This window comes from Mycteria americana, chromosome 9 (genome assembly GCF_035582795.1).
Source record: "Mycteria americana isolate JAX WOST 10 ecotype Jacksonville Zoo and Gardens chromosome 9, USCA_MyAme_1.0, whole genome shotgun sequence".
Classification (NCBI taxonomy): domain Eukaryota; kingdom Metazoa; phylum Chordata; class Aves; order Ciconiiformes; family Ciconiidae; genus Mycteria; species Mycteria americana.
Window position 1 is genome coordinate 1,348,207 of NC_134373.1, and position 19,118 is coordinate 1,367,324.

Below are 19,118 nucleotides of genomic sequence, written 5' to 3' on the forward strand. Positions count from 1 at the left end.
CTCTTGTGTGCCTCTCGGCGTTGGCGAAACCTGGACGAAGTGGGCAGAGTTCAGCAGTGGGTGCTGCAGGTGCGCGTCAGCAGCGTTGGTCCGTTGGGTACCCGTCTGTTGAGACGACGTTACCAACTCAGTGAGCTTTTCTTGTCGTTTGTTTTAAGACATGCGTAGAGAGATGTAGATATGCCACCAGAGTGCTATTTTTTTTCCCAAGCATTTCTATGGTCTTCAGCAACAGGTTGTTGAGAAATAAAATTTCTCAAAGGTGATCCTGTTAGTATCCATGGGGAGGCCATAATTCAGGGCTGTCATCCTCCAGCAGTAAGTGTTTTACAACCCCTGTTTGTTTTAGGCTTTGGGCAGACTGCCATGATTCCTTGTTAAGTAATTACGCCAAAGTTTTAAAACATGTAAGGCATTTTTTTATATATATAGCTGATATTTCGGACTACTTATTTGACAGTTTCTTCTTGAAAAATAATATTCTTCTGGGAGTAAAGTTTGTAAGGAGGGATCAGAGTAAAGTAGATTATATAGATTACCATAAAGTTAATTCTTAGCACCATCTAGGGATGCCTCTGTGTAAGTACCACTATGTGACAGCTTTTCCAGACTTTTGTCTCACTTTGAGGCACACTATCATCGTTCAAACAAACTCAAAGTGAGCTCTCTTTAGAGAGCTGGGTGGTTTGGGGAGACCCTGGGGCAGCTATGCACCACTCTGTCACAGCCTCTGCTTGCAGAGGGAAGAGATGATTTCGACAGCTAAGCATAATTTGTATCAGATCTGAAAATGGAATTTACTTCACTCCTCATATGTTGCTATATGTCACGTGGCTTTTAGGATAAATCAAGCCCTAATGGCTGACCGTTTGGTCCCAGTAATGCCTTCAGAAATGGTAGTGGAAGCTCCAGCTTCTCACTGAGCATGGACCTGGTTCAAGAAGCCAACCTCGAGCCTGGCTAGAAAAGTAGTTGAGTTGTTACAGTAAGAGGGGACTTTGGAATGGAAAATAACTTTCAAAAGAAGTCCCGCTTCAGGGAATAGAAGTTACGTTTAATTCTTGAAGAATACATCTTCACAGAGTCACAGTCTGATCGTGGCAGGTACTTTTTCTATGTCTAGGTAGTATACACAAGATCTCATATGTTGTAGTTAATGACCTGGTCCCAGAAAAAGCATGTATTTTCCATGCAATCAGAATATTTTTTCAAAAGACCTAGGCTCTCTGAAGTTGCTTTCCATGGAGAAGTTAAATTTTAGGTGCTCAGTTGGGTGTTACTCAGTGCTGAGTATTCTCGATAGTGAGGTGCTTCCCCAAATGCACAGTCAACAAAAAGCAACAAGGCTTCTTTTTTAAAAAAAACCCTCTTTGTTACTTTGCTGGCAGTACTTGCAAGGATCAAAATAGCAAAATACTATGTACAGAATAATGCCACAAAAGAAATAGCTTTAAAAAAATCCCCCAAATTGTAACAATTGGCTTTTATTTCTACTGGGGCACCCTAGAGCAATTATGAGACTGCTGCAGCCTGAACCATTGCAGCTGCTGGGAAATTCTTCTGGCATTGGGCAAATCCTGTGCTTGGGGAGGAGGAAAGTTCAGAAAAAAAGTTTTAATGTTATTTACCTTCCAAAATAAAAGGAGAAACACTGGAAGCTGTGCCATACACCAGGTGAGAGTCCTTGTGAGGGAAGTTTTCTGGCAGTTGCAATTTTGCGTGCTGTTTTTGTTTGTTGTTATTTCTGCATCATTAATGGGGAGGCTTTGATTTCAGGCTGGTCTCCTCTCTGGTTCTGGTTAGTGAGTTCATGGGGAACGTCTTGATAAAATATACAAAGCTGAGAGGATTTTCTGAGTGTTCAGGTGATAACAGAATTATTTTAAAGGATTAACTCTGCCTTGGGTATTTCCAATGAGAAAGTGTTTTACTCCCTGAGTGGAGAAGACTTACAAAAAAAAAAAAAAAAAGGCAGTGATTTGAAACAGATTTACTGGTTTGGACCCTGTAGAGTTTTGCCTGAGTTTTGTAAAATGCACTCAGCCATGACCATGGCCAGTTGTCCGTCCAGTCCCACGTCACTCAGGCAGCTTTTAAATCTCTCTAATTTGCCATCCTGGCAAAATATTTTGGGAGATCAGTGCCATGGGAGCTGTTGTGTTGTGTGAAGGGCAGCACAAGGGAGGTCGTGTTTCTCCGAGGACCCAGCGCGGTGTGGGCGCTTCCCACGTGATGGGGACGGGGACATCACACGTGCCCGCTCGCCTGCACCAGAAAATCTTGGTGCTTCTTTATAAAAGCAGAGTTCAGCTCTCACGCCCGATCAGTGTGAGGGCTCGGTGCTGGCAGTGTATTTCCAGTAAATCCGGATGCACCGGAGGCCTGCATGGGAAAATGTCAACGCTGAGACGGTTCCCTGGTTGTTCCAGCGTGAAGTCTGATGCAATACGTCGTGAGAGGGTGTCGTTAGGGTTATAGGCTAAAGAGGGTGAGAGAAGCACTTCTAGAAAAATGAAGCAGGACAATCTGACATCCTCCAGTTTGACCTCTTCAAGCCTTCCATGTCTTTTATTATCTTCCAATCATATTTAAAGTTATTAACGTACTATAAGAGGAATCCCCATGAGGAGAAGACATAACTATGGTAAGTAGGTACTTGGACAGACCATTTGAAAGTGTTTGTCAGTATTTTAAGAGCCCTGGGAAGATTTAGGGGGGGAAATCGGGAGGAGGAGGAGGATTGCTTTCCTCCAAAACAAAACTTGAAGGGTTGTTATCTGTCTAAATACCATCGTGGAGATTGTTTGTAACACTAAAAGTTGGTTTTGGATGTGTTTTTAGACTCTGCATGCAACAGTGCTCCTGGATCTGGTCCCAGCTCTCCAAACAACAGCTCCAATAACATAAGCGCCGAGAACGGAATTGCAGGATCAGTCACGAGTATTCAAGCAGAGGTACAGAGCCCTTCCTCACTCTGATTTTTAACGCTTGGGTTTCTAATCAGTTTTTGCAGAGTTTTAGGAATTTAGGCGTGCAAACTAGTGCGCACCGTGCTAAAAAACAAAACAAAACCAAAGAAACCAAAAAACCAAACAAAACAAAAAACCCAGATCGTGACTTGGAGCGGACTTTGGGAATTACTTCTCAATCTGGGCTGACAGGATGCATTATCTGTTTATTAAATCCAATTTGAGCCAGCTCACAAGCTGCTTGTGGTAACTTGTAGTGGTTTTGTTGTGAGGAGAGAGTAAAAATAAAGTGATTTAGCAAGGTAAAGCATGAAGAGCATTTCCTGGTCAAATGCAAGTATTTTAAAATTTGGGGAATCTGTACTCATATGTAGGGTGAATTTGTAGTGTGCAGTAGGCTCGTCTAAATGTGACCAAACCACAACTGGATTAAGGGGAATGGATTTAACCTTTTCCTCCCCACTTAGGGATTTGAAAGCTTGGTGCCTGATGCCATGTGCTAGTTTATAATCCCATAAGCTTTCACCATCACTTGAGGCATCTGCTATGGATGTCAAGGGCAGGTTGTTGGACTGGGTAAACTGGGGTTTGATTCAACACAGCAGCTCCTGGTTCAGGGTTACTGAAGCCCACCTTTTTCCGAGGGCAGATATTGGGGTGTGGGTCATGGTAACTGGCTCCCACCTGCCTGTAGAAAACCGGTGTGGTTGTGTAATTGTGTAATGTTACTGGTGCATTTCTGTTTTATCCAGCTTACCGTTAGCTGTTGTCCCCATGAATATAGTGTCTGTCTTATCATCAGGACTGTAAAACCAGGCTTGGGCTTGTTCTCCCCAAATTGTCATTTAGAATTGAAAAGGGCTTCTTATGGTATCAATGTAAGCCCTTATTGCTTTCTAGTTTTGTACAGATTTTCACTTTATTTTTATTTCTAATGTAGCGTAACAGCATTTCATATGGGGAATATGCCTTCTACTCCACCCTCTCCCCTGCCAAATTACCCAGCACCCATCTGCATCCGCTCTAGTCTACTGTAGACCTTACAAGATTAGACAATTATTGTAAAGATTAAGACGGTATAACGTGGAGTCTTCACTTGACACTGGCAGCTGAAGCTGCTCTAAAGAGACGTTGCTTTTGAGGTGCACGCCGACCATGCGGTAGTTGGGAGCAGACCTGGGAAAAGGTATCTTGCATACAGGGTTATTTATTGGGTTTGCAGAACTGAAGACCAGCTGAGCTGAGGGCACATCTTAGGTACGTTCGTGTTAGCCCCAGGAAGACTAGCACTTAGTTACCGGTTTTGCTGATCCAGGAGCTGTCAATCTTGTCTATACTTAGCAAACTGCAAATCCCCACTTACTGCTGGTGGAAAAACTAGAGGCTTCAACAATTTCTTGTGAATAAACAGAGCAGGCAGCTTCCCGTAAGTCCGTGTTAGCTCATGCAGGTGAGTGTGAAGCTGTAGTATTCTACTTAACCATTTTATTTTTCAAGTAAATAATTTGAGGTGATCGTCTGTGACTAAACCACCAATACCTAATAAAATGGACACAGACTATAAGAAAAACTCTTTTCATCAACTGCTTGTAATGCAGCAATTTTGTAAGTTAGGCTGAGGCACAGACGACTGGGAAAAAAAATCCCTGTACTGCCAAAGCCTTTCCCTGGGAGCTGTCATTGCCTCTTTTGCAACTGCACCGCAGTGGGTAATTCACAGGGATGCCGCTGCATGCGAGGAAAGAAGCGTGTTCATCTAGAATTTTAACCAGAGCAGCATTTGATGCACCGTCTCCAAACAACCTATGCGAAAAGGAGGAAGAAAATCTGGTTTTCATTTCCCTGAAAATAACGTCTAGAGGTTTTTTCACCTTTTTATAATTTTTGGAAAATAGGAAAAATATAACATAAAAATGATTGTGCAGTTCCAATTTCAAAACTGCCCAGGACTGTGTTAAGTGTACTGGATCACTGCCATCACAGAACAGAATGAAACATAAATCACTGTGTGATGGCAAACAGAACATCGATAACCTGTTGCACAAACTGTTCTCCTCCCAGCATTTCGGGCGTACTTGAATGGCTTAGCTAAATGTCCTAGTCCTTTGCATTTGTTTTTGGGGAAAAATAACTCTGCACTTTCTTCCAGCGTTTCATGTGGTTTGATACTAGCTGATCCAGTTGCCTGTATAGGTTCATTTTGGGAAAAAATAACTGGGCAAGGTAGGGTTTTGGTTTCTTTAGAGTCTTCTTCAGTAGAAGTAGTATTACCTGGCAGCCCAAGTGTTGGAGATTTCTTTAATACTAGTTGACCAGGCTTTCTCATGTTCTCACTTTTCAATATTTAGAAATATTTAAATGTTTCTGAAAAAATAATGTTGCCAACTTTAAGTGTTTCATGCTTACCTTTGTGTTTTCTTTTAAATGAGAAATGTCTCTCTGATTCTTAGTTTGCTAGGTCACCTCTAGAACCATTTCAGATACGTTGGAAGATGATATCTGGGTTTATTTTTTAAGTTTCAATGCTTGCCTTCAATATGGAAAGACTACAGCTCTCTGCCTCCTTTTAAAATAGACAATATCTATTTTTAAACACTGTTTTTAAATCTAAAGGTTTTTCCATCTCCGAAAGGTACATGATATTCATTGCCATTGCAGTTGATACAAGACTATAAAAAGTACTTGACTGCGGATGAAAATTGTACACGCTGAAATTGTTCTCTTCTGTGCAATTCAAAAAATGTTTGTGTACAACCCATAGATGGGATCTGTATATTTAAAGTGATGATAATGCTGCTAAATATCATATGCTGATAGCGTCAAGCTGCTGCGTTTTTCTCTTCGCTGTTTTTAAAACAAATCCCCAGGAGACAATATGAGGCACAACTACAGGGTATCGATTGTTCAAAGAGAAAATGGATGTAGTTTTGTTTCGTTTATTATATCAGTAAAATATTTCATTACTCTGCTGACAATAACCATCTTATTCTCGATGTGGCACGCTAACATTATGTAATTTAAATTAAAGCAAAATTGCCAGTAGTGCTCAGAATTACTTGGAGGAAGAAGTGTGTGGGTATGCGCAATCGCACGCCCTTACCAGGTACCGCTCAACAGCAAAATGCTCCCTGCAAATTTCCTCCTTTGGGGCAGCAAACTGTGAACCGAGATCTTAAAAACAGATTTACTCTTTTTGCGGGAGAACTGATCTGTAATATATTTTCAATAAGCTTGAATGACATTAATGAAAAGCACAAGGCGGCAAAAGGAAATAAGAAAAAATTCACTTTGCAGATGAAATTTTGCACAAGGTCGTATGAAAACTAGGTGACGTTGCTGAACGTCAGGAGTTTAGACAAAGTTGGACACTGGAAGAATGACTGGCGAGTTAGCGGCACAGCGAAGAGCCCGTTTGAAAAGACAGCGCAGCGTCTGATAACGGTGCCCGCCGCGGTCGTGGGAAGGCTTTGCTCCTCCTGTCCTTGCACGGGCAGCACCAAGCTCGGGTGCAGAGGTGGGGTGTCCTGCTAACGCTGTCAGCTGCTCCGCTTAAATTGTGGTTCATCAAGAAGGCAGGATTGCCTTTGAAGGTTGTTTTCTAGAAAATGTTTGGTTTTCATTATTAGTTCTTAGGCGCTTTTTTTCCTCCCTAATAGGTTGCTGCAGGTTTTTTTTTTTAAGTTTCACCTTAGAGTCTTCGAGGGAGAAAAATAGGTTTTTATTATCCAGAGCTGTCCCAGCCCTGCAACCAAGGAAACAACCTGCAAAGTCTCATTGACTTACAGGACTATGAATTTAGGTCTAAAACGCATAAAGCCATGCTTCAGATCTCTGTTACATCGGTATAGATTGTTCCATAGTGTCATATTAAGTTAATCATAATCCCTTTTTTCCCAATAGCACCTGAGTTAAACAGTAGAAATTCTACAGAAAGTCTTTTTGACATCTAAACTCCATTTTGTTTAAGTTGGAAAATCGCCTGCAGAGAATTCAGGGTGATCAGAACACTTGTTTCCTAACAGGAAAATCAGGCAGTTTAAAACAATGTAATTTGTATAGTGGGTTTTCTAGCACGTATTTCAAATCAGTCTTGTTCTGAAATTAAAGGTATTTTTACTTAAGTGTTCCTGCTTTAAATGGCCATAAGATAATTGAGTAAATCTCGCATTTCACCCTGAAAAACAGGAAATAGCTACATAAATGCAACCTTAAAGCTTTTTGATGAAATTTTGAAGTCTGATTTAAGCTAAAGCACACTAGTAAATAGCATAAATTGTCTGTGATTTGCTAAAGAGAACAACAGCCATTGTAATGCCTTTTTTTTTTTTTTTAAGTAATCTGTTTTAGCTTTAAGAGGGCAAATACTTGAGAAGGACAAGCAAGCTGTTAAATCTTCTTTGCAAAAGCTTTTTGCAGCAGCGCTGCATGAAGACTGAGCAGAAGCAGAGTTACCAGTGAGGATGCAGGGTTGATCTTTAGTCTCTAAGAAAGATCAAATAAACTGTAAAAGGTTTCTCTGTAGGGCAGAGATGTTGGTGGCAGTTGCAGAGCAAGATCATCCCTGTGTTGGTTATCCTGGTCTTGTCACCCCGGCGTGGCCACGGCAGCGGCGTGCAGGGCGGGCACCTAGTCTGTGCCTTATTTAGGCTGGATCTGAAGCACAGCTTAGCTCCCCCGTTCAGTGTTTCCAGTGTCAGCTCTGTGCGTTTCTGATGTGTCCTCACAGCAAGTGTACTGTGTCCTTGATCCGATCTGTGGATCCTCTCTCACCAGGACGATGTTCTTGATTTTGTTTCCAGACCAGCCTGGCGCACAGACTTGTGAATCGCGAAGGCTCGGTAACACAGCTTCCACTCTACACGTCTCCTTCCTTGCCCAACATCACGCTAGGACTGCCTGCAACTGGCCCTTCCAGCGTAAGTGGTGGGGGGATGCGGCCTTTGAAGTGTTGCTTGCACCGATTTATCCCTTAACCCGCTGTGCCGTCAATTGTGCGTTTGCAGGGAGGATCAGCACAGCAGGATGCGGAGAGACTTACTATCCCAACCTTACAGCAGCGGATCTCTTTATTTCCTGGCACTCACCTCACTCCCTACTTGAGCACTACAACGTTGGAAAGAGATGGGGGAACTGCACATAACCCCCTTCTGCAACACATGGTCTTACTGGAACAGCCAACTGCACAAACTCCCTTAGTCACAGGTGAGCGCTCCGTAGGTAATGTGCAAAACTCAGTCCCAGCTGGGGAAAGAGAGCAAGTGACATCCGTTGGTTTTTTTGTAAAGTCTGTTCTCTTGTACAAAAGAGATTCCGCATCATCTGTACATTCTGTAGGTATAACATAAAACCTTTGGGATGTGTTTGTTGATACGTTGGGTAGTGGTGGCGTTTGCAAAATTAGAGGTTGCCCACCTCATCCAGAGGTAGGGGGAAGCTGCCTTGTCATTTTGGCGAAGTGAAAATAAATAGTATTTACTTCCATAAGTAAAGCATAAGTTTGTAGGTCACAATTTAAATCTGTATAGTTAGAGTTCTAACCACTTTAGATTAAAGTTGAGACAAAAACATTGTGTCTTATGATTACCCTTCCTGTTTATCACGGATGGTTTCTATTCTGTATATGAAAGGCATGCATTTACAAAATCTCAGATTAAAATACTTGCTTTTCATCATTATTATAAATGGCAAAAACATGGCAAAATCAACTGCATTCAAACAGATTGTATTTGTTTGTATATGTTACATTTTCAGTATGCTAATTGCTTTGAATCACTCCCTGTGTCATATTTTCAGAATTAAGTACCTGTGGGAAGGCACATTGCTATAAATAGGGTTGATTCAAAGCAATAATCCCCAGTAGGATGCATTTCTGTTTTACAGTGTGTAATGCTGGGACAAAGGATGTTCTGCGTAAGTTATAGACGTGTTGATTTTTATTTCTTTCATTCCATTTCTAATGGAAACTCTTGAGAGATGTCGTTCCCCGAAGCATTACAGCACGGCTCTGGTTTGGCTTGTGTCTGCTTTTACATTCACATCCCAGGAGTATACGTGGGGTTGTGATAAGCGTATAAGCACGTACGTATGGGGAGGCTGAAGCACAGAAGTGCCGTATTTAGCCAGCACTCTTGGAGCCGTGAGAGCGGTGTCTGCAGATTCCTTGAACCTTTACGTAATTTTCTGTTGCCTCCTTCTGCCACGGTTGCTGTGGCATGACGGGGTTACCCAGAGTCGTGACGTGGCTCTTCACCAGTTGCCCTTTGCCCAAGGTCTGTTGATAAAGAGCCATTGGGGAAGATTTCCCCTCTTGTTCCATCACCAAAACTTTCTTCTCTGTTTGTGCTGGCATTTGCTGTCAAGGGCACATAGGAAGAAGTGCTGTTCTGTTTCCTATTTGACGTCTCTGACAGCTTCCCTCAGTTTACAGTGTACTGTGTTTGCTTCCAAGTGTATTCCTTCTAGTCCACCTGCTACGTGTGGTTTTTCAGAGTAAGTACAACATGTTGTAAACCAACACTTAGGAAAAATATGCACTATACAACAGAGCAACAAGAAGAAACACGCGTTCCAGATGCAGCAACTGAAAGAGAGCAAACTAAGACATAGTCTCAAAAGCCCTAAGTGGACTGGCTGCCAAACTACAGTTAGTACTTCGAAATTCCTTGGAAGCAAAGTGGAGTTTATTAGTATTCTGCTGATAGCCTTCAGCTCTGGAGATAGTCTCCTAACGGCTGGAAAATGATCCAGCACGATGGCATGCTCTTCCTGTGCTGGAAGGTAGACGCGGGGGTTTGGGGAAACTAGAGCAGAATTCCTTAGGTCTGCCGTTCCTCTTGTGACAGATCACTCTGGATAATATCCTTCACATTGATGTGTCTGTTTGAAGTAGGAACAAGGTGTCGCCCTGGAAAGCTTTCACAGGGGGACCTTGGTCGTTCACTTGGAGGAAGGTAGTCTTCCAAGCTGTCCTATGCAAACTGTATAGGATCCCTTCCTCTGCTGTCTAATTTGACCTTTCAGTAAGAGGAACTGTGCTATGAGGGAAATGGGCCACGTCTTTCCAAATTACTCGTATATTCGTACACACACAGACACGTGTGTGTGTATACACACGTTTATAGAGAGACACATTTATAAAATAAGATACCCTTTTACATGATTCTTTTCAGAAAAGCAAAGGGTGGGAGAAACTCGGTAACTCTTTCCCCAAGAAGAGAGGCTTTTAAATGAGTCAGTCTCTTCCACGTAGGGCAGTTCTGTGAATCAGTGGGAAGAGGAGGGAATGTCCTGGGACAGAAATGTCAAGGTGTTTCTTATCCACTGTATTCAGCTGGCTGCAGACCTCTGGGCAGCTTCTCTCTTTTCTCAGCCGAAGACTGAAGAAAGAGAAGATACAACTTCTCTGACCCTTGAATTGGGCAGTATTTCTGAATGTTACTGACCGCTTGTGCAGTCTTTAGTTTGTTTTATACAACAAGGTAAAGCGAGAGAGTACTGTTTTCCTAAAAGTGTGTGCAGCCTTATCCGCATTAGGGAGACAGCACTTCACACCAGTGATGCCTTTCTATCCCAAGGTGTAACAAGCAGAAGTAAAGGCTTATCCTCAGCTCCTCCACCCTCGGGTGGGGCTTTGTGTTGGGTGTGTCTTCATGTCCCAGCTTTCTAAGAAGTATGTGAAGGTATGTTTTCAGAGAGCAGAGCAAGAACTAGCTTACCCCAAGAACAGCTAAAAAGGCAAGACACTTCCTAAAGACCTGCCCTTACTGGAGCTCCGATAGGTTTTTCACATGGTAGTCATCAGAGACAGCCAAATTGCCAAGGGCATGTGAGTAACACAAGTTATCCCAAAATAACCTTATGTTTTCATTAAGCTACTAGCATGTATACACAGGACAGCGGTGGAAACAATTCTAGCTATTTGTCATCTTGGCCTCTAACTTACCTTCTTTTTACAGAAATAATGAAGCCCGATGACTCCCTTATTCCTGAAATGCTTCAAGGGAGTGCCTTTTTCCAATGCGAACCTGGTCAGGGGTTTATCACGTGGAACTTTTCATCCCTAGTCATTTCTGCGGGGCAGGGTATAGCACAGCCAAGGGCAGACGTGCTTCCCTGTGTGGTCTGGAGTGGGAAGCAGCTTCATCAGCATCCATCATCCTTCAGCATATCCAGTGAGCCCCCTGTAAGGTGTACGTGCTGGATGCTGCGGGGTGGCAGCTTGGGTTGGTACTTTCCTAGAAATGAACCTGGGATTACTCCCTGTACCGAGGCAAGCTGTAAGACTTTAACTTCTCCAAACTACCGCTGTGATCTTAATTCACGTCACCTACCGAGCGATGGAAGGGTCCGTAAGGTATTGCTGATTTTAAGAAACGTTTCCCTAGGGTCTCCGAGTAAACAAGCAAACAGAATTCGAAAGAACACAAAGTATTACTCCATCCAATGGTAATTAATTGTTATCTGTTCTCTTTTAAGGATGCTTCAGCTGTAAATGGCGAGGTGGCTGGTTTTAACGTTATATATCATTGTCACCATCAGCGTTACTCAACAGCCGTTTTCTCCCTTCCTTTCTTCTTCCTTTTTTTTCTTCTCTGCTGTTTTTTCCTCCATATTATCTTCAGACTGGTATCTTTCAGGACTGCCCCTCCACGCACAGTCTCTGGTTGCTGGAGAACGGGTCTCCCCTTCAATACACAAACTCCGGCAGCATCGCCCGCTGGGGCGCACGCAGTCTGCTCCCCTTCCCCAGAACGCCCAGGCCCTCCAGCAGTTAGTGATCCAGCAGCAGCACCAGCAGTTCTTGGAGAAACACAAACAGCAATTCCAGCAACAGCAACTGCACATCAACAAGGTAGGCATGACGCTTGTAAAGTCTTTCTTCCTCATACAGCATCAATGCCAACTTTAGACGACACTATTTCAGAGTTTCTTGTGTGATAATGTATGTGGTCTCGACCTCCATAACCAACTGGCCTTCCTCCTTGAACCTCTTTTTCATGATTTTGAGAAATACCTCAACAAGGATGTGGACATCCCTCACCAAGGCGAGGATCAATACCTGTGTTGCAGACAGTGCAAGGCAGTACAGTTCCAACTTCTGGCTTTCCAGTAATACTTTTTAAAGTTGTCATTGCTGCCATTCATCCACATCAGCATCTTTTGTCAGTTTTGTAGCAGAAAACATAAAATGCTGTCAAGGAATAAGGGGAAAATACCTACTGTGTATATAGACAGATTGAAAGGGAGAAGGAGCAGTAATATGGATTTGAGAAAAAAATAAAAAGCGAGGGATTTCAGACATGACAACACCAGAAAATAATTGCAAGTGAAGATATTCAGATTTACTGAAGCATTTTTCTCTGGAATTACCTTTGGAAAGAGAAAAGCTGTTGCCATCTCCAATCCAGATTCTCTTAACTACGGCCCTGTGTAAAGCATGACAGTGTCCTACCCGTTTTTTCTCCTGGAAATGAGGACAGTATTGCTGTGCATCCTGCAGAGGTTGTTTTGAAGATCAATTAGATGTGATTCAAAAATTGCTTTGAAGAAAGCAAGCACTATGTTTATTACCTCGCTTTCTGTAAATCACTTGGAGAACATCAGGTGAACATTGCAGAGCACCATTCATCAGTGCACAGATTTTGCAGTTGCTGCGTAGCTGAAATCATCTGTCTGGGCACGCCAATATTACAACGAAGCTGAAACAAAGCTGCTTTGAGATGATTGCATTGAGCATGCATTAAAAAAGGCAAAATCTATCCTGATGTTTTAGCCTATGGGAAGGTAAAACTCACTTTTATGTGCAAGAGGTCTGATCACAAGTGGTATGGATGGAGCTGTGACGTTTTACCCCAGCTGAGGTTTTCTCCCAGGGTTTCAGAAGGCACAGTCTGTTGCTAGACTTGCAATATAAAAAGGCTGTTGGGGAAGGGGGAAATGGGTGATAATCAGTGTGATATTTTTCTGACTCTGATTTTTGTACTGTTCTGAGGCTTTCTCCTTGAGACAAGGCTCCTTGATTTGTCTCAAGGAGTTCCAGTGGTGGCTTTCTTTAACAAACAAGCAAATCCAGTAGCAGGTTTCAGGCTCAGGAGGACAAGTTCAGTGGCAGGCGGACCTTTCAGATTGCTGCACTTTAATTTATGGTGGAGGTTTCTCCAAATATTTTCACTGTTCCAGTCCTATGAGAAAATACAACTACCGAGAGCTGGATTTAAAAAAAAAAAAAAAAAAAAACCACCACACAACCCCCCAAAACTTTGTTTATGGACTCGAGTAAGGCAGGATGATTACACAAGTTACTGACGTCAATCATGTACTTCTGGAGAGCTGCCACCACGCACCGCGTGTGCCAGCCCTGGACCTCATTCAGCCCTGCACACCGGGGTGGTGGGGAGCTGCTGCTGCCATAGAAATTTCCCTTACCCCCTTCCAAACGCGCTTTGCGAGCAGGACCGTCAGGCGCGGGGCGCTAGGTAGGGTTTCTTTGTTAGGAAATAGATGTCAGCTCGGCGGTTTGTTTGTTTGAGGTTTTTAAGGCTTTTCCGTTGCCAACGCTTGTAAGCATCCAAAGCCTTCGCCGTGACGTACCCACTGAACTCATTCAGACTTTCGCTTGGACCTCCCAGGAGCTGGAGAGCATGTGTGACCGGAGCCGAGCGAGTCCTCCCGCACCACTCTGAATTTCAGCTTTGTTAGAGCTGTGCTCTATCACATCCGTAGCAGAGGCAGGCGGGGGGGGAGTGTAATTAAACTGATTGCACAGGGGCGATTTCCCTGTGTTTGATTTATATAAGTAATGAGTTAAAATGGTTTTGGTACGAGCTCTGTATGCGTGTGGCAAATTTATCCCGTGGGATAACATCCAAGTGCTGACATGGAAGACTTTTCCCAGACGCACAGATATTTTAAGACCCTCGTGTGTAGGAGAGTAAGGGCACAACTAAAAATAATGTAATAGATTGCTGCCTTTTAATTATTAGCAGAACTGACAGCACTGTCTGTTAAGGTTGTGTTGGATTTCCTGTAAATAATACGAGGCTGTTTTCAATTGCTTGTGATTTTTCTGAGCTTTAAGATTTTGGCTTTAGACTTTCCCTGCTAGGTGTCTACATCAGATGAAATTTTTGAGAGGATTGCAGCCAAAACAAGTCTTGCTGTTTCCAAGAAGGCGACTAAGGAAAAATATGTTTTTTTGCTCCTGATTAAAAATAGTAAGAATAATTGTCTAGGGGATTCGGCTGTGAAGCCTTGGTGTCCAAGGCTTTGGAGCAGTAACTTGGAATTGGACAAGCGAGGATAGGGCGGGAGAGTGCAGAGGGATGGGCTGGGTGGCACGGGTCCGGAGGAGGCACAGGGCTCCCTGGGGTGACCGGAGGGGAGCGTGCTCCCCAGGGTGCCTTTCCTTCCAGCATGGGCTCTGAAGTCCTTGGTCTACTGCTGTCGGCAGCAAATTGGGGACCACTTGAGCATAGCCAAGCACATGGTTCATCCTGCTCGGGAGCCGGCTCGCTGCAGAGTGACTCCCCCGGCTCACCGCAAGGCGCTGTGTGGAAGATGAGAGTCCCAGCCCTGCTCATCTGCTGTTCGTGTTGTCACCTGGTGGTGACGTTTGCTTTTGCTTTAAGGAGGGGAGGAAAACACACACACACAAACCACACAACACCCCCCAAAAAGGAGGATGAGACACACATGCATGAATGAAAAGCTCATTATTGAAGTTGCCAAGCTGAGCACTCAAGCTACGACATGGGAGTAGTTAAGTTTCCCATGCAAGTCTCACTCGCTTTTTCTTTTTTCACATCTTTTTGATCCAATTTTTGACGATCAAGTGGTATCTCTATCACAAGACTCTGAAGGTAGTACAGAGAAGGGTAAGAGCAAGGCTGCTTTCCAGTGGCATGCTGCCTCGTTTGTTGCAGAAAGCAGAGGACGCATAAGGAGTGGAAGAGGGAAAGAAGGGGCCTCAGGGCTAAGGCAGCTTGACCCTGTTGCAGGGAATTGGCTTTCTCCTCTCTGCCGCAGAGCCGTGGCCCACCGAGCGGATCCAGCCAGCGGGCAGCTTGCAGCGGCTCGCTCATCTTCTCCGTGCCGTCTGCAGGACAGGGAAACGGAGCTGCTGGCTGCAGAGGTGTGCTTGCAGACCTGAAACATGTAATCTTAAAATCAACCGCATCGTATTGAAACCCCCCTCCCGTGGGGTTCCATAATCTCTGCCCTGGCTGTGCATTTGATGGCATGGAGCAGCTCTGCTCCCCGCCTGCCGTCAAGTCATCGTGAACACAGACGTGCTAATATTTGCAGAGCACTCGTGTGCTCTAGTCACCGCACTGCAAAACCGTATGTAGAAATCAACAACTCTTTCTTCAGAACCGGGGTTTGAGACATTAAATGAGATTCTGAATAAGAGACTGAATCACTTCTTGCTAATTGAGCTCTGTGCAACATTTGATCGGAATGAGGCACGTGCCCTAAACCGTTAAACACTAAACAGTCCTGAAAATAAAAGCTATACATTAACGCAGGTGCACGGGAGCACTGACCTGAAATTACACAGGCAACATGCGGTCGTGTTTCCCACCTTTTTGCATCTTTAACGTTCAAACCTTGGGAATGGTTTTTCCCCATGGTCGGAGGAGCCTTGCTGGGCGAGGGGGCTTGTTTTGCCATACGATAAATATATGCAGCAATCCTGACATCGTTCCACCTTCAGCAATTTTTCTGCAGACTTCAGTCTCTTTTAAGATGCAAATTTTAGTCTTTTATGTATGAGAGAGAGGAGCCGTGATATGCTCGTGGTTCTCTGTGGCGTTTGGAGGTCAGCATTTGGGGGGATATTTTTGTCGTGACAGCGAACCAGGTAAAGTAGGATGCTGTTCTCTGAGCAGACTCCAGGTATTTTGAGTTGTGTTAGCTCTTCAGCGTGATAAGTCTTGAAGCAGCAATTCCCTTTCTAAAGAGAAATACGCAAGTGAGATTTCTGTAAATTCTATGCTGGAAAACTCAACTTTTTTACCTTTCCGTAGCAAAGATGAGTGTTTTGGCTTTAGCCCCCTGGCTGTATAATTCATGAAGCCTTACTAGAACAGATGATCTCCCTTTTAGCCCTGAATTGTACTGTTAAGCAGATTAACACTGAGCTTCTGTGGTCAAATTATGGTTCTTCTGAGTAAACCCCATTTTTAGCACACTCTGGAAAGTGAGGTGTTTCTTCTGCTGTGGCATATATATGGGAACGTATATACGCCAGACTACAGTGCCTCAACTTGTCTGGTGCAGCAGCATTGGGTGGATACATTTTTATTAACACCTAGAATTTACCCTTGCTATTTCCTGATTTTTATTTTTTTTTTCTTCTTTTTGGAACGCGTTAACTGTTTAGCCTCAAGTGACTCCTGGAGTAGCTTTTCATACGCAATGTTTAATTTGTAATATTACAACCTAATACACTGTATTTTTCTATAGCACAGCATTCAGGTAGGGCTATTACCCTTAGAACAGTTTAAGGGAAGCCTGTTTTTGAAGCACCCAGACATAACTTTGGATATAACAAGTATTGAAAAAGATCTCCGGAAAACCTCCTTCAGCATTCCTGCTAAGTGTCTCCGTTGGTTGAATACGAAACGCTGTTCAGCCGGACGCGAGACGCTTGGCATTCGTGTGCTTGTGCATCATCGCACCTATTACTGCCTAAATGCTGTTAAGTGGTTTTGCCAGGAGCTGTTGTTCTGCGGGTGTCTGTTGCTGCAGATCCAGTGATGTGTAGATGTGTACCTGATATAATCAGCCCCATAACTCCAATTATTGGGGGGGGGAGAAAACAGCTTCTGCTGGTGCCAGGGTGTTTGCTTCTCGCTCCCCCTCCTTTTCCCCTCCAGGCGGTCCCTGTTCTTTGATTCATTACAGTTGGGTTCTTCCCTCTCGTCTAGGCACGGAGGCCAGCAGTCTCGTGGTCCTTCCAGCAGGTAGGCTGCCTCAGACAGTTATTGTTTTCCTGCTGTCTCATCACTTCAGGGGAAAAAAAAAATCAAACGAGATTTTTCTTTGCTGCAGAAGACTCTGCCAGCTCCCTGCGTGGCCTATGCCCAACTCGGCCTCACCCCATCATCCTTTATCATCTCTTGTTTCTCTTTGGTCTCTAAAAGTTAAAAATTAGGATCTCCCTGCTCTGTAAGGGGTACCTCACATGGGAAGACTCATATTGAAAGCCAGAAGAGCAAGGCTTGTGTTATCGTTTCCGAGTGATTAATTCAAGCCCGCAGCAATATGTTTTCTTCTCCAAGCGCTTGTCCGCGTGCACGCTCCCCTGCGGCTGCGCTCTCGCCTTACGCCTCTCTGCTAGGGCTGCTCTTGCTCTTGAGCATCCCCGCCGGCGCACCCGCTCCGCACCGCCTGCCTCCCGCATCTCAATTCCTAGCCACATCCTTGACTCAAGACCAATGCTTTTTTGGCTGTCTGTCTCAGGATGCTTTCGAGCTGAGGCTTTATCATCTCTTTCTTGTCTCTATTTTTTTTTTCCTCACTTTCATCAAAGCTGTGCCTCCAGCTATGCAGAGTTGTTCTCTGTCTTCCCCGAGTTCGTCCTTCACCTCCAGAGGGAGGAAAGGGAGGTCTCCGCTGGCTTCTGCACAGCGTGGCAAGGTCAGGGCCGAGCCAGTCTGTCATCCTCCCTCGCTTCCTGGCTTCTCTCATCCTCTGGTCAGTGGGACGTGCTGTGCCACCCCACTGACACCTGTGTCCCCCACAATGCTGTTCAAGGGGAGCAGGGCTCTGTGCGGTTGATGGTACCAGCACAGAAGAGGCTGAGGCTGGCTGGGTCCTGGCTGGTGCCTTCTGCTACTTCACCCCGTTCCCAAAACAGGGAAGTCACTCCACCCCAGCAGGCATGCTCTGCACTTCCCAGGGTATGAACTGGATAGTTATCAACAGTAGTGCGGTCTTGACCACCTTCCCTGTCTGCACAAAGTTTTGACTAGCTGTACATGTCTGGCAAAGTGGAATGGGGTTTTGGTGTGCTGTCAGGTATGGTTTCTTTGAGCTTCTACTACCTGTAGATAACCCTGGAAATGTGATGATTTATCCTAAACTTTGAAGGTGTGTGTGGCTGTTTTCAGCCTCCAACCTGTATCCTTTGATGCACACCAGTCTGTCCAGCAGCACTAAAGGCTCGGAAGGGCATGACAGGTATTCCCTCCAGCAGAGATGCCCTTTTCCACGAGACTGTTATTAATATCATACCTGAAAGCAGTCCCCTCAGTGGTTCAAACTTGTTCTCTACTTTCAGTAACCATTACCATCATGAGCAACACTGGAGAAATGCCACGTTCCTGCATTGGACTCCTAAACTGGAAGAGATCTTGAGAATAGATCTATCTCAAGTTTTACTTAAAGTCATGCCCAGCTTTCATCTCTGTCAGTCTTTGATAACTGAGGTGATCTGTCATGTTCAGTGTTGAGGGAGCCTTGTCCTTTTAATTGTGCAGGACCAGAAATGTCTTCTGCTTGTCATCTTAGGAGAAAGATTCGGAGGTGCACAGCTTCATCAGAGTTGGTCTGTCCAGATAGGAAGCTTTGCTGTGCAGTCCTATGGAGGTTCTTCAGCTCTGCTTCTGCTTTCCAAGGACCTCTTCAGCCACCTTTTATAACCAGACAGGTCCCTGTGACACTTGTTGACTAAAGAAAAAGTGCATTAGTTAAATCCTTCTAGGAACTTCTCAAGCATTTTTCTGTTGGGGACTCTTCATTAGTGAGTAAACAGATGAGTAAACAGACGTTTCTAGCCTGTTCAGTAGTATCTGCAAAGTCTTCGGTGTCCTAAGAACTTACCACTACAGAGAAGGTGTCGTGAAGAAGTAGATATATTGTGTCTAGTAGACAAATCAGATGCCAGCTAACCTGAAATTTTACTAGCAAAGAAATGCAGCTTTTTTTTCTTTATGAAGCATTCCATGGAAAAATGAATTCTTTGTTTTTCCTTGTATTGTGACCTGACATTGCTATGAGGTTTTTTTTTTCTTTCTGTTCTTTGTATTTCAAAGATGTAGATAAGAAATCTTGCCAGCTGCATCGAGTCTTTTAAAAATGCTTGTGACTAGAGCTGTATAGTTTCTTCCGTACTGAAGTAGTTAGCTGTCCGAGGCTAGCGAGGCA

At 44.2% G+C, this 19,118-nt stretch overlaps 1 protein-coding gene across 10 annotated transcripts in view; it reads left to right on the top strand.

Annotated features, from left to right (window-relative positions):
* HDAC4 (histone deacetylase 4) overlaps positions 1-19,118 on the top strand; it is a 279,148-nt gene that overhangs the window by 180,680 nt on the left and 79,350 nt on the right. For 7 of the 10 annotated variants that reach the window (XR_012777014.1, XM_075511397.1, XM_075511401.1 and 4 more), the window contains exons 9-12: positions 2,842-2,954; positions 7,769-7,885; positions 7,973-8,171; positions 11,591-11,820. Coding sequence is in view for 9 of the 10 variants with exons in the window: in XM_075511397.1 (XP_075367512.1) it covers positions 2,842-2,954; positions 7,769-7,885; positions 7,973-8,171; positions 11,591-11,820 (659 nt within the window). In the remaining variant the exon portion in view is untranslated. The remainder of the gene's footprint in view (positions 1-2,841; positions 2,955-7,768; positions 7,886-7,972; positions 8,172-11,590; positions 11,821-19,118) is intronic. The other 3 variants (XM_075511403.1, XM_075511405.1, XM_075511404.1) reach the window with 1 other exon arrangement.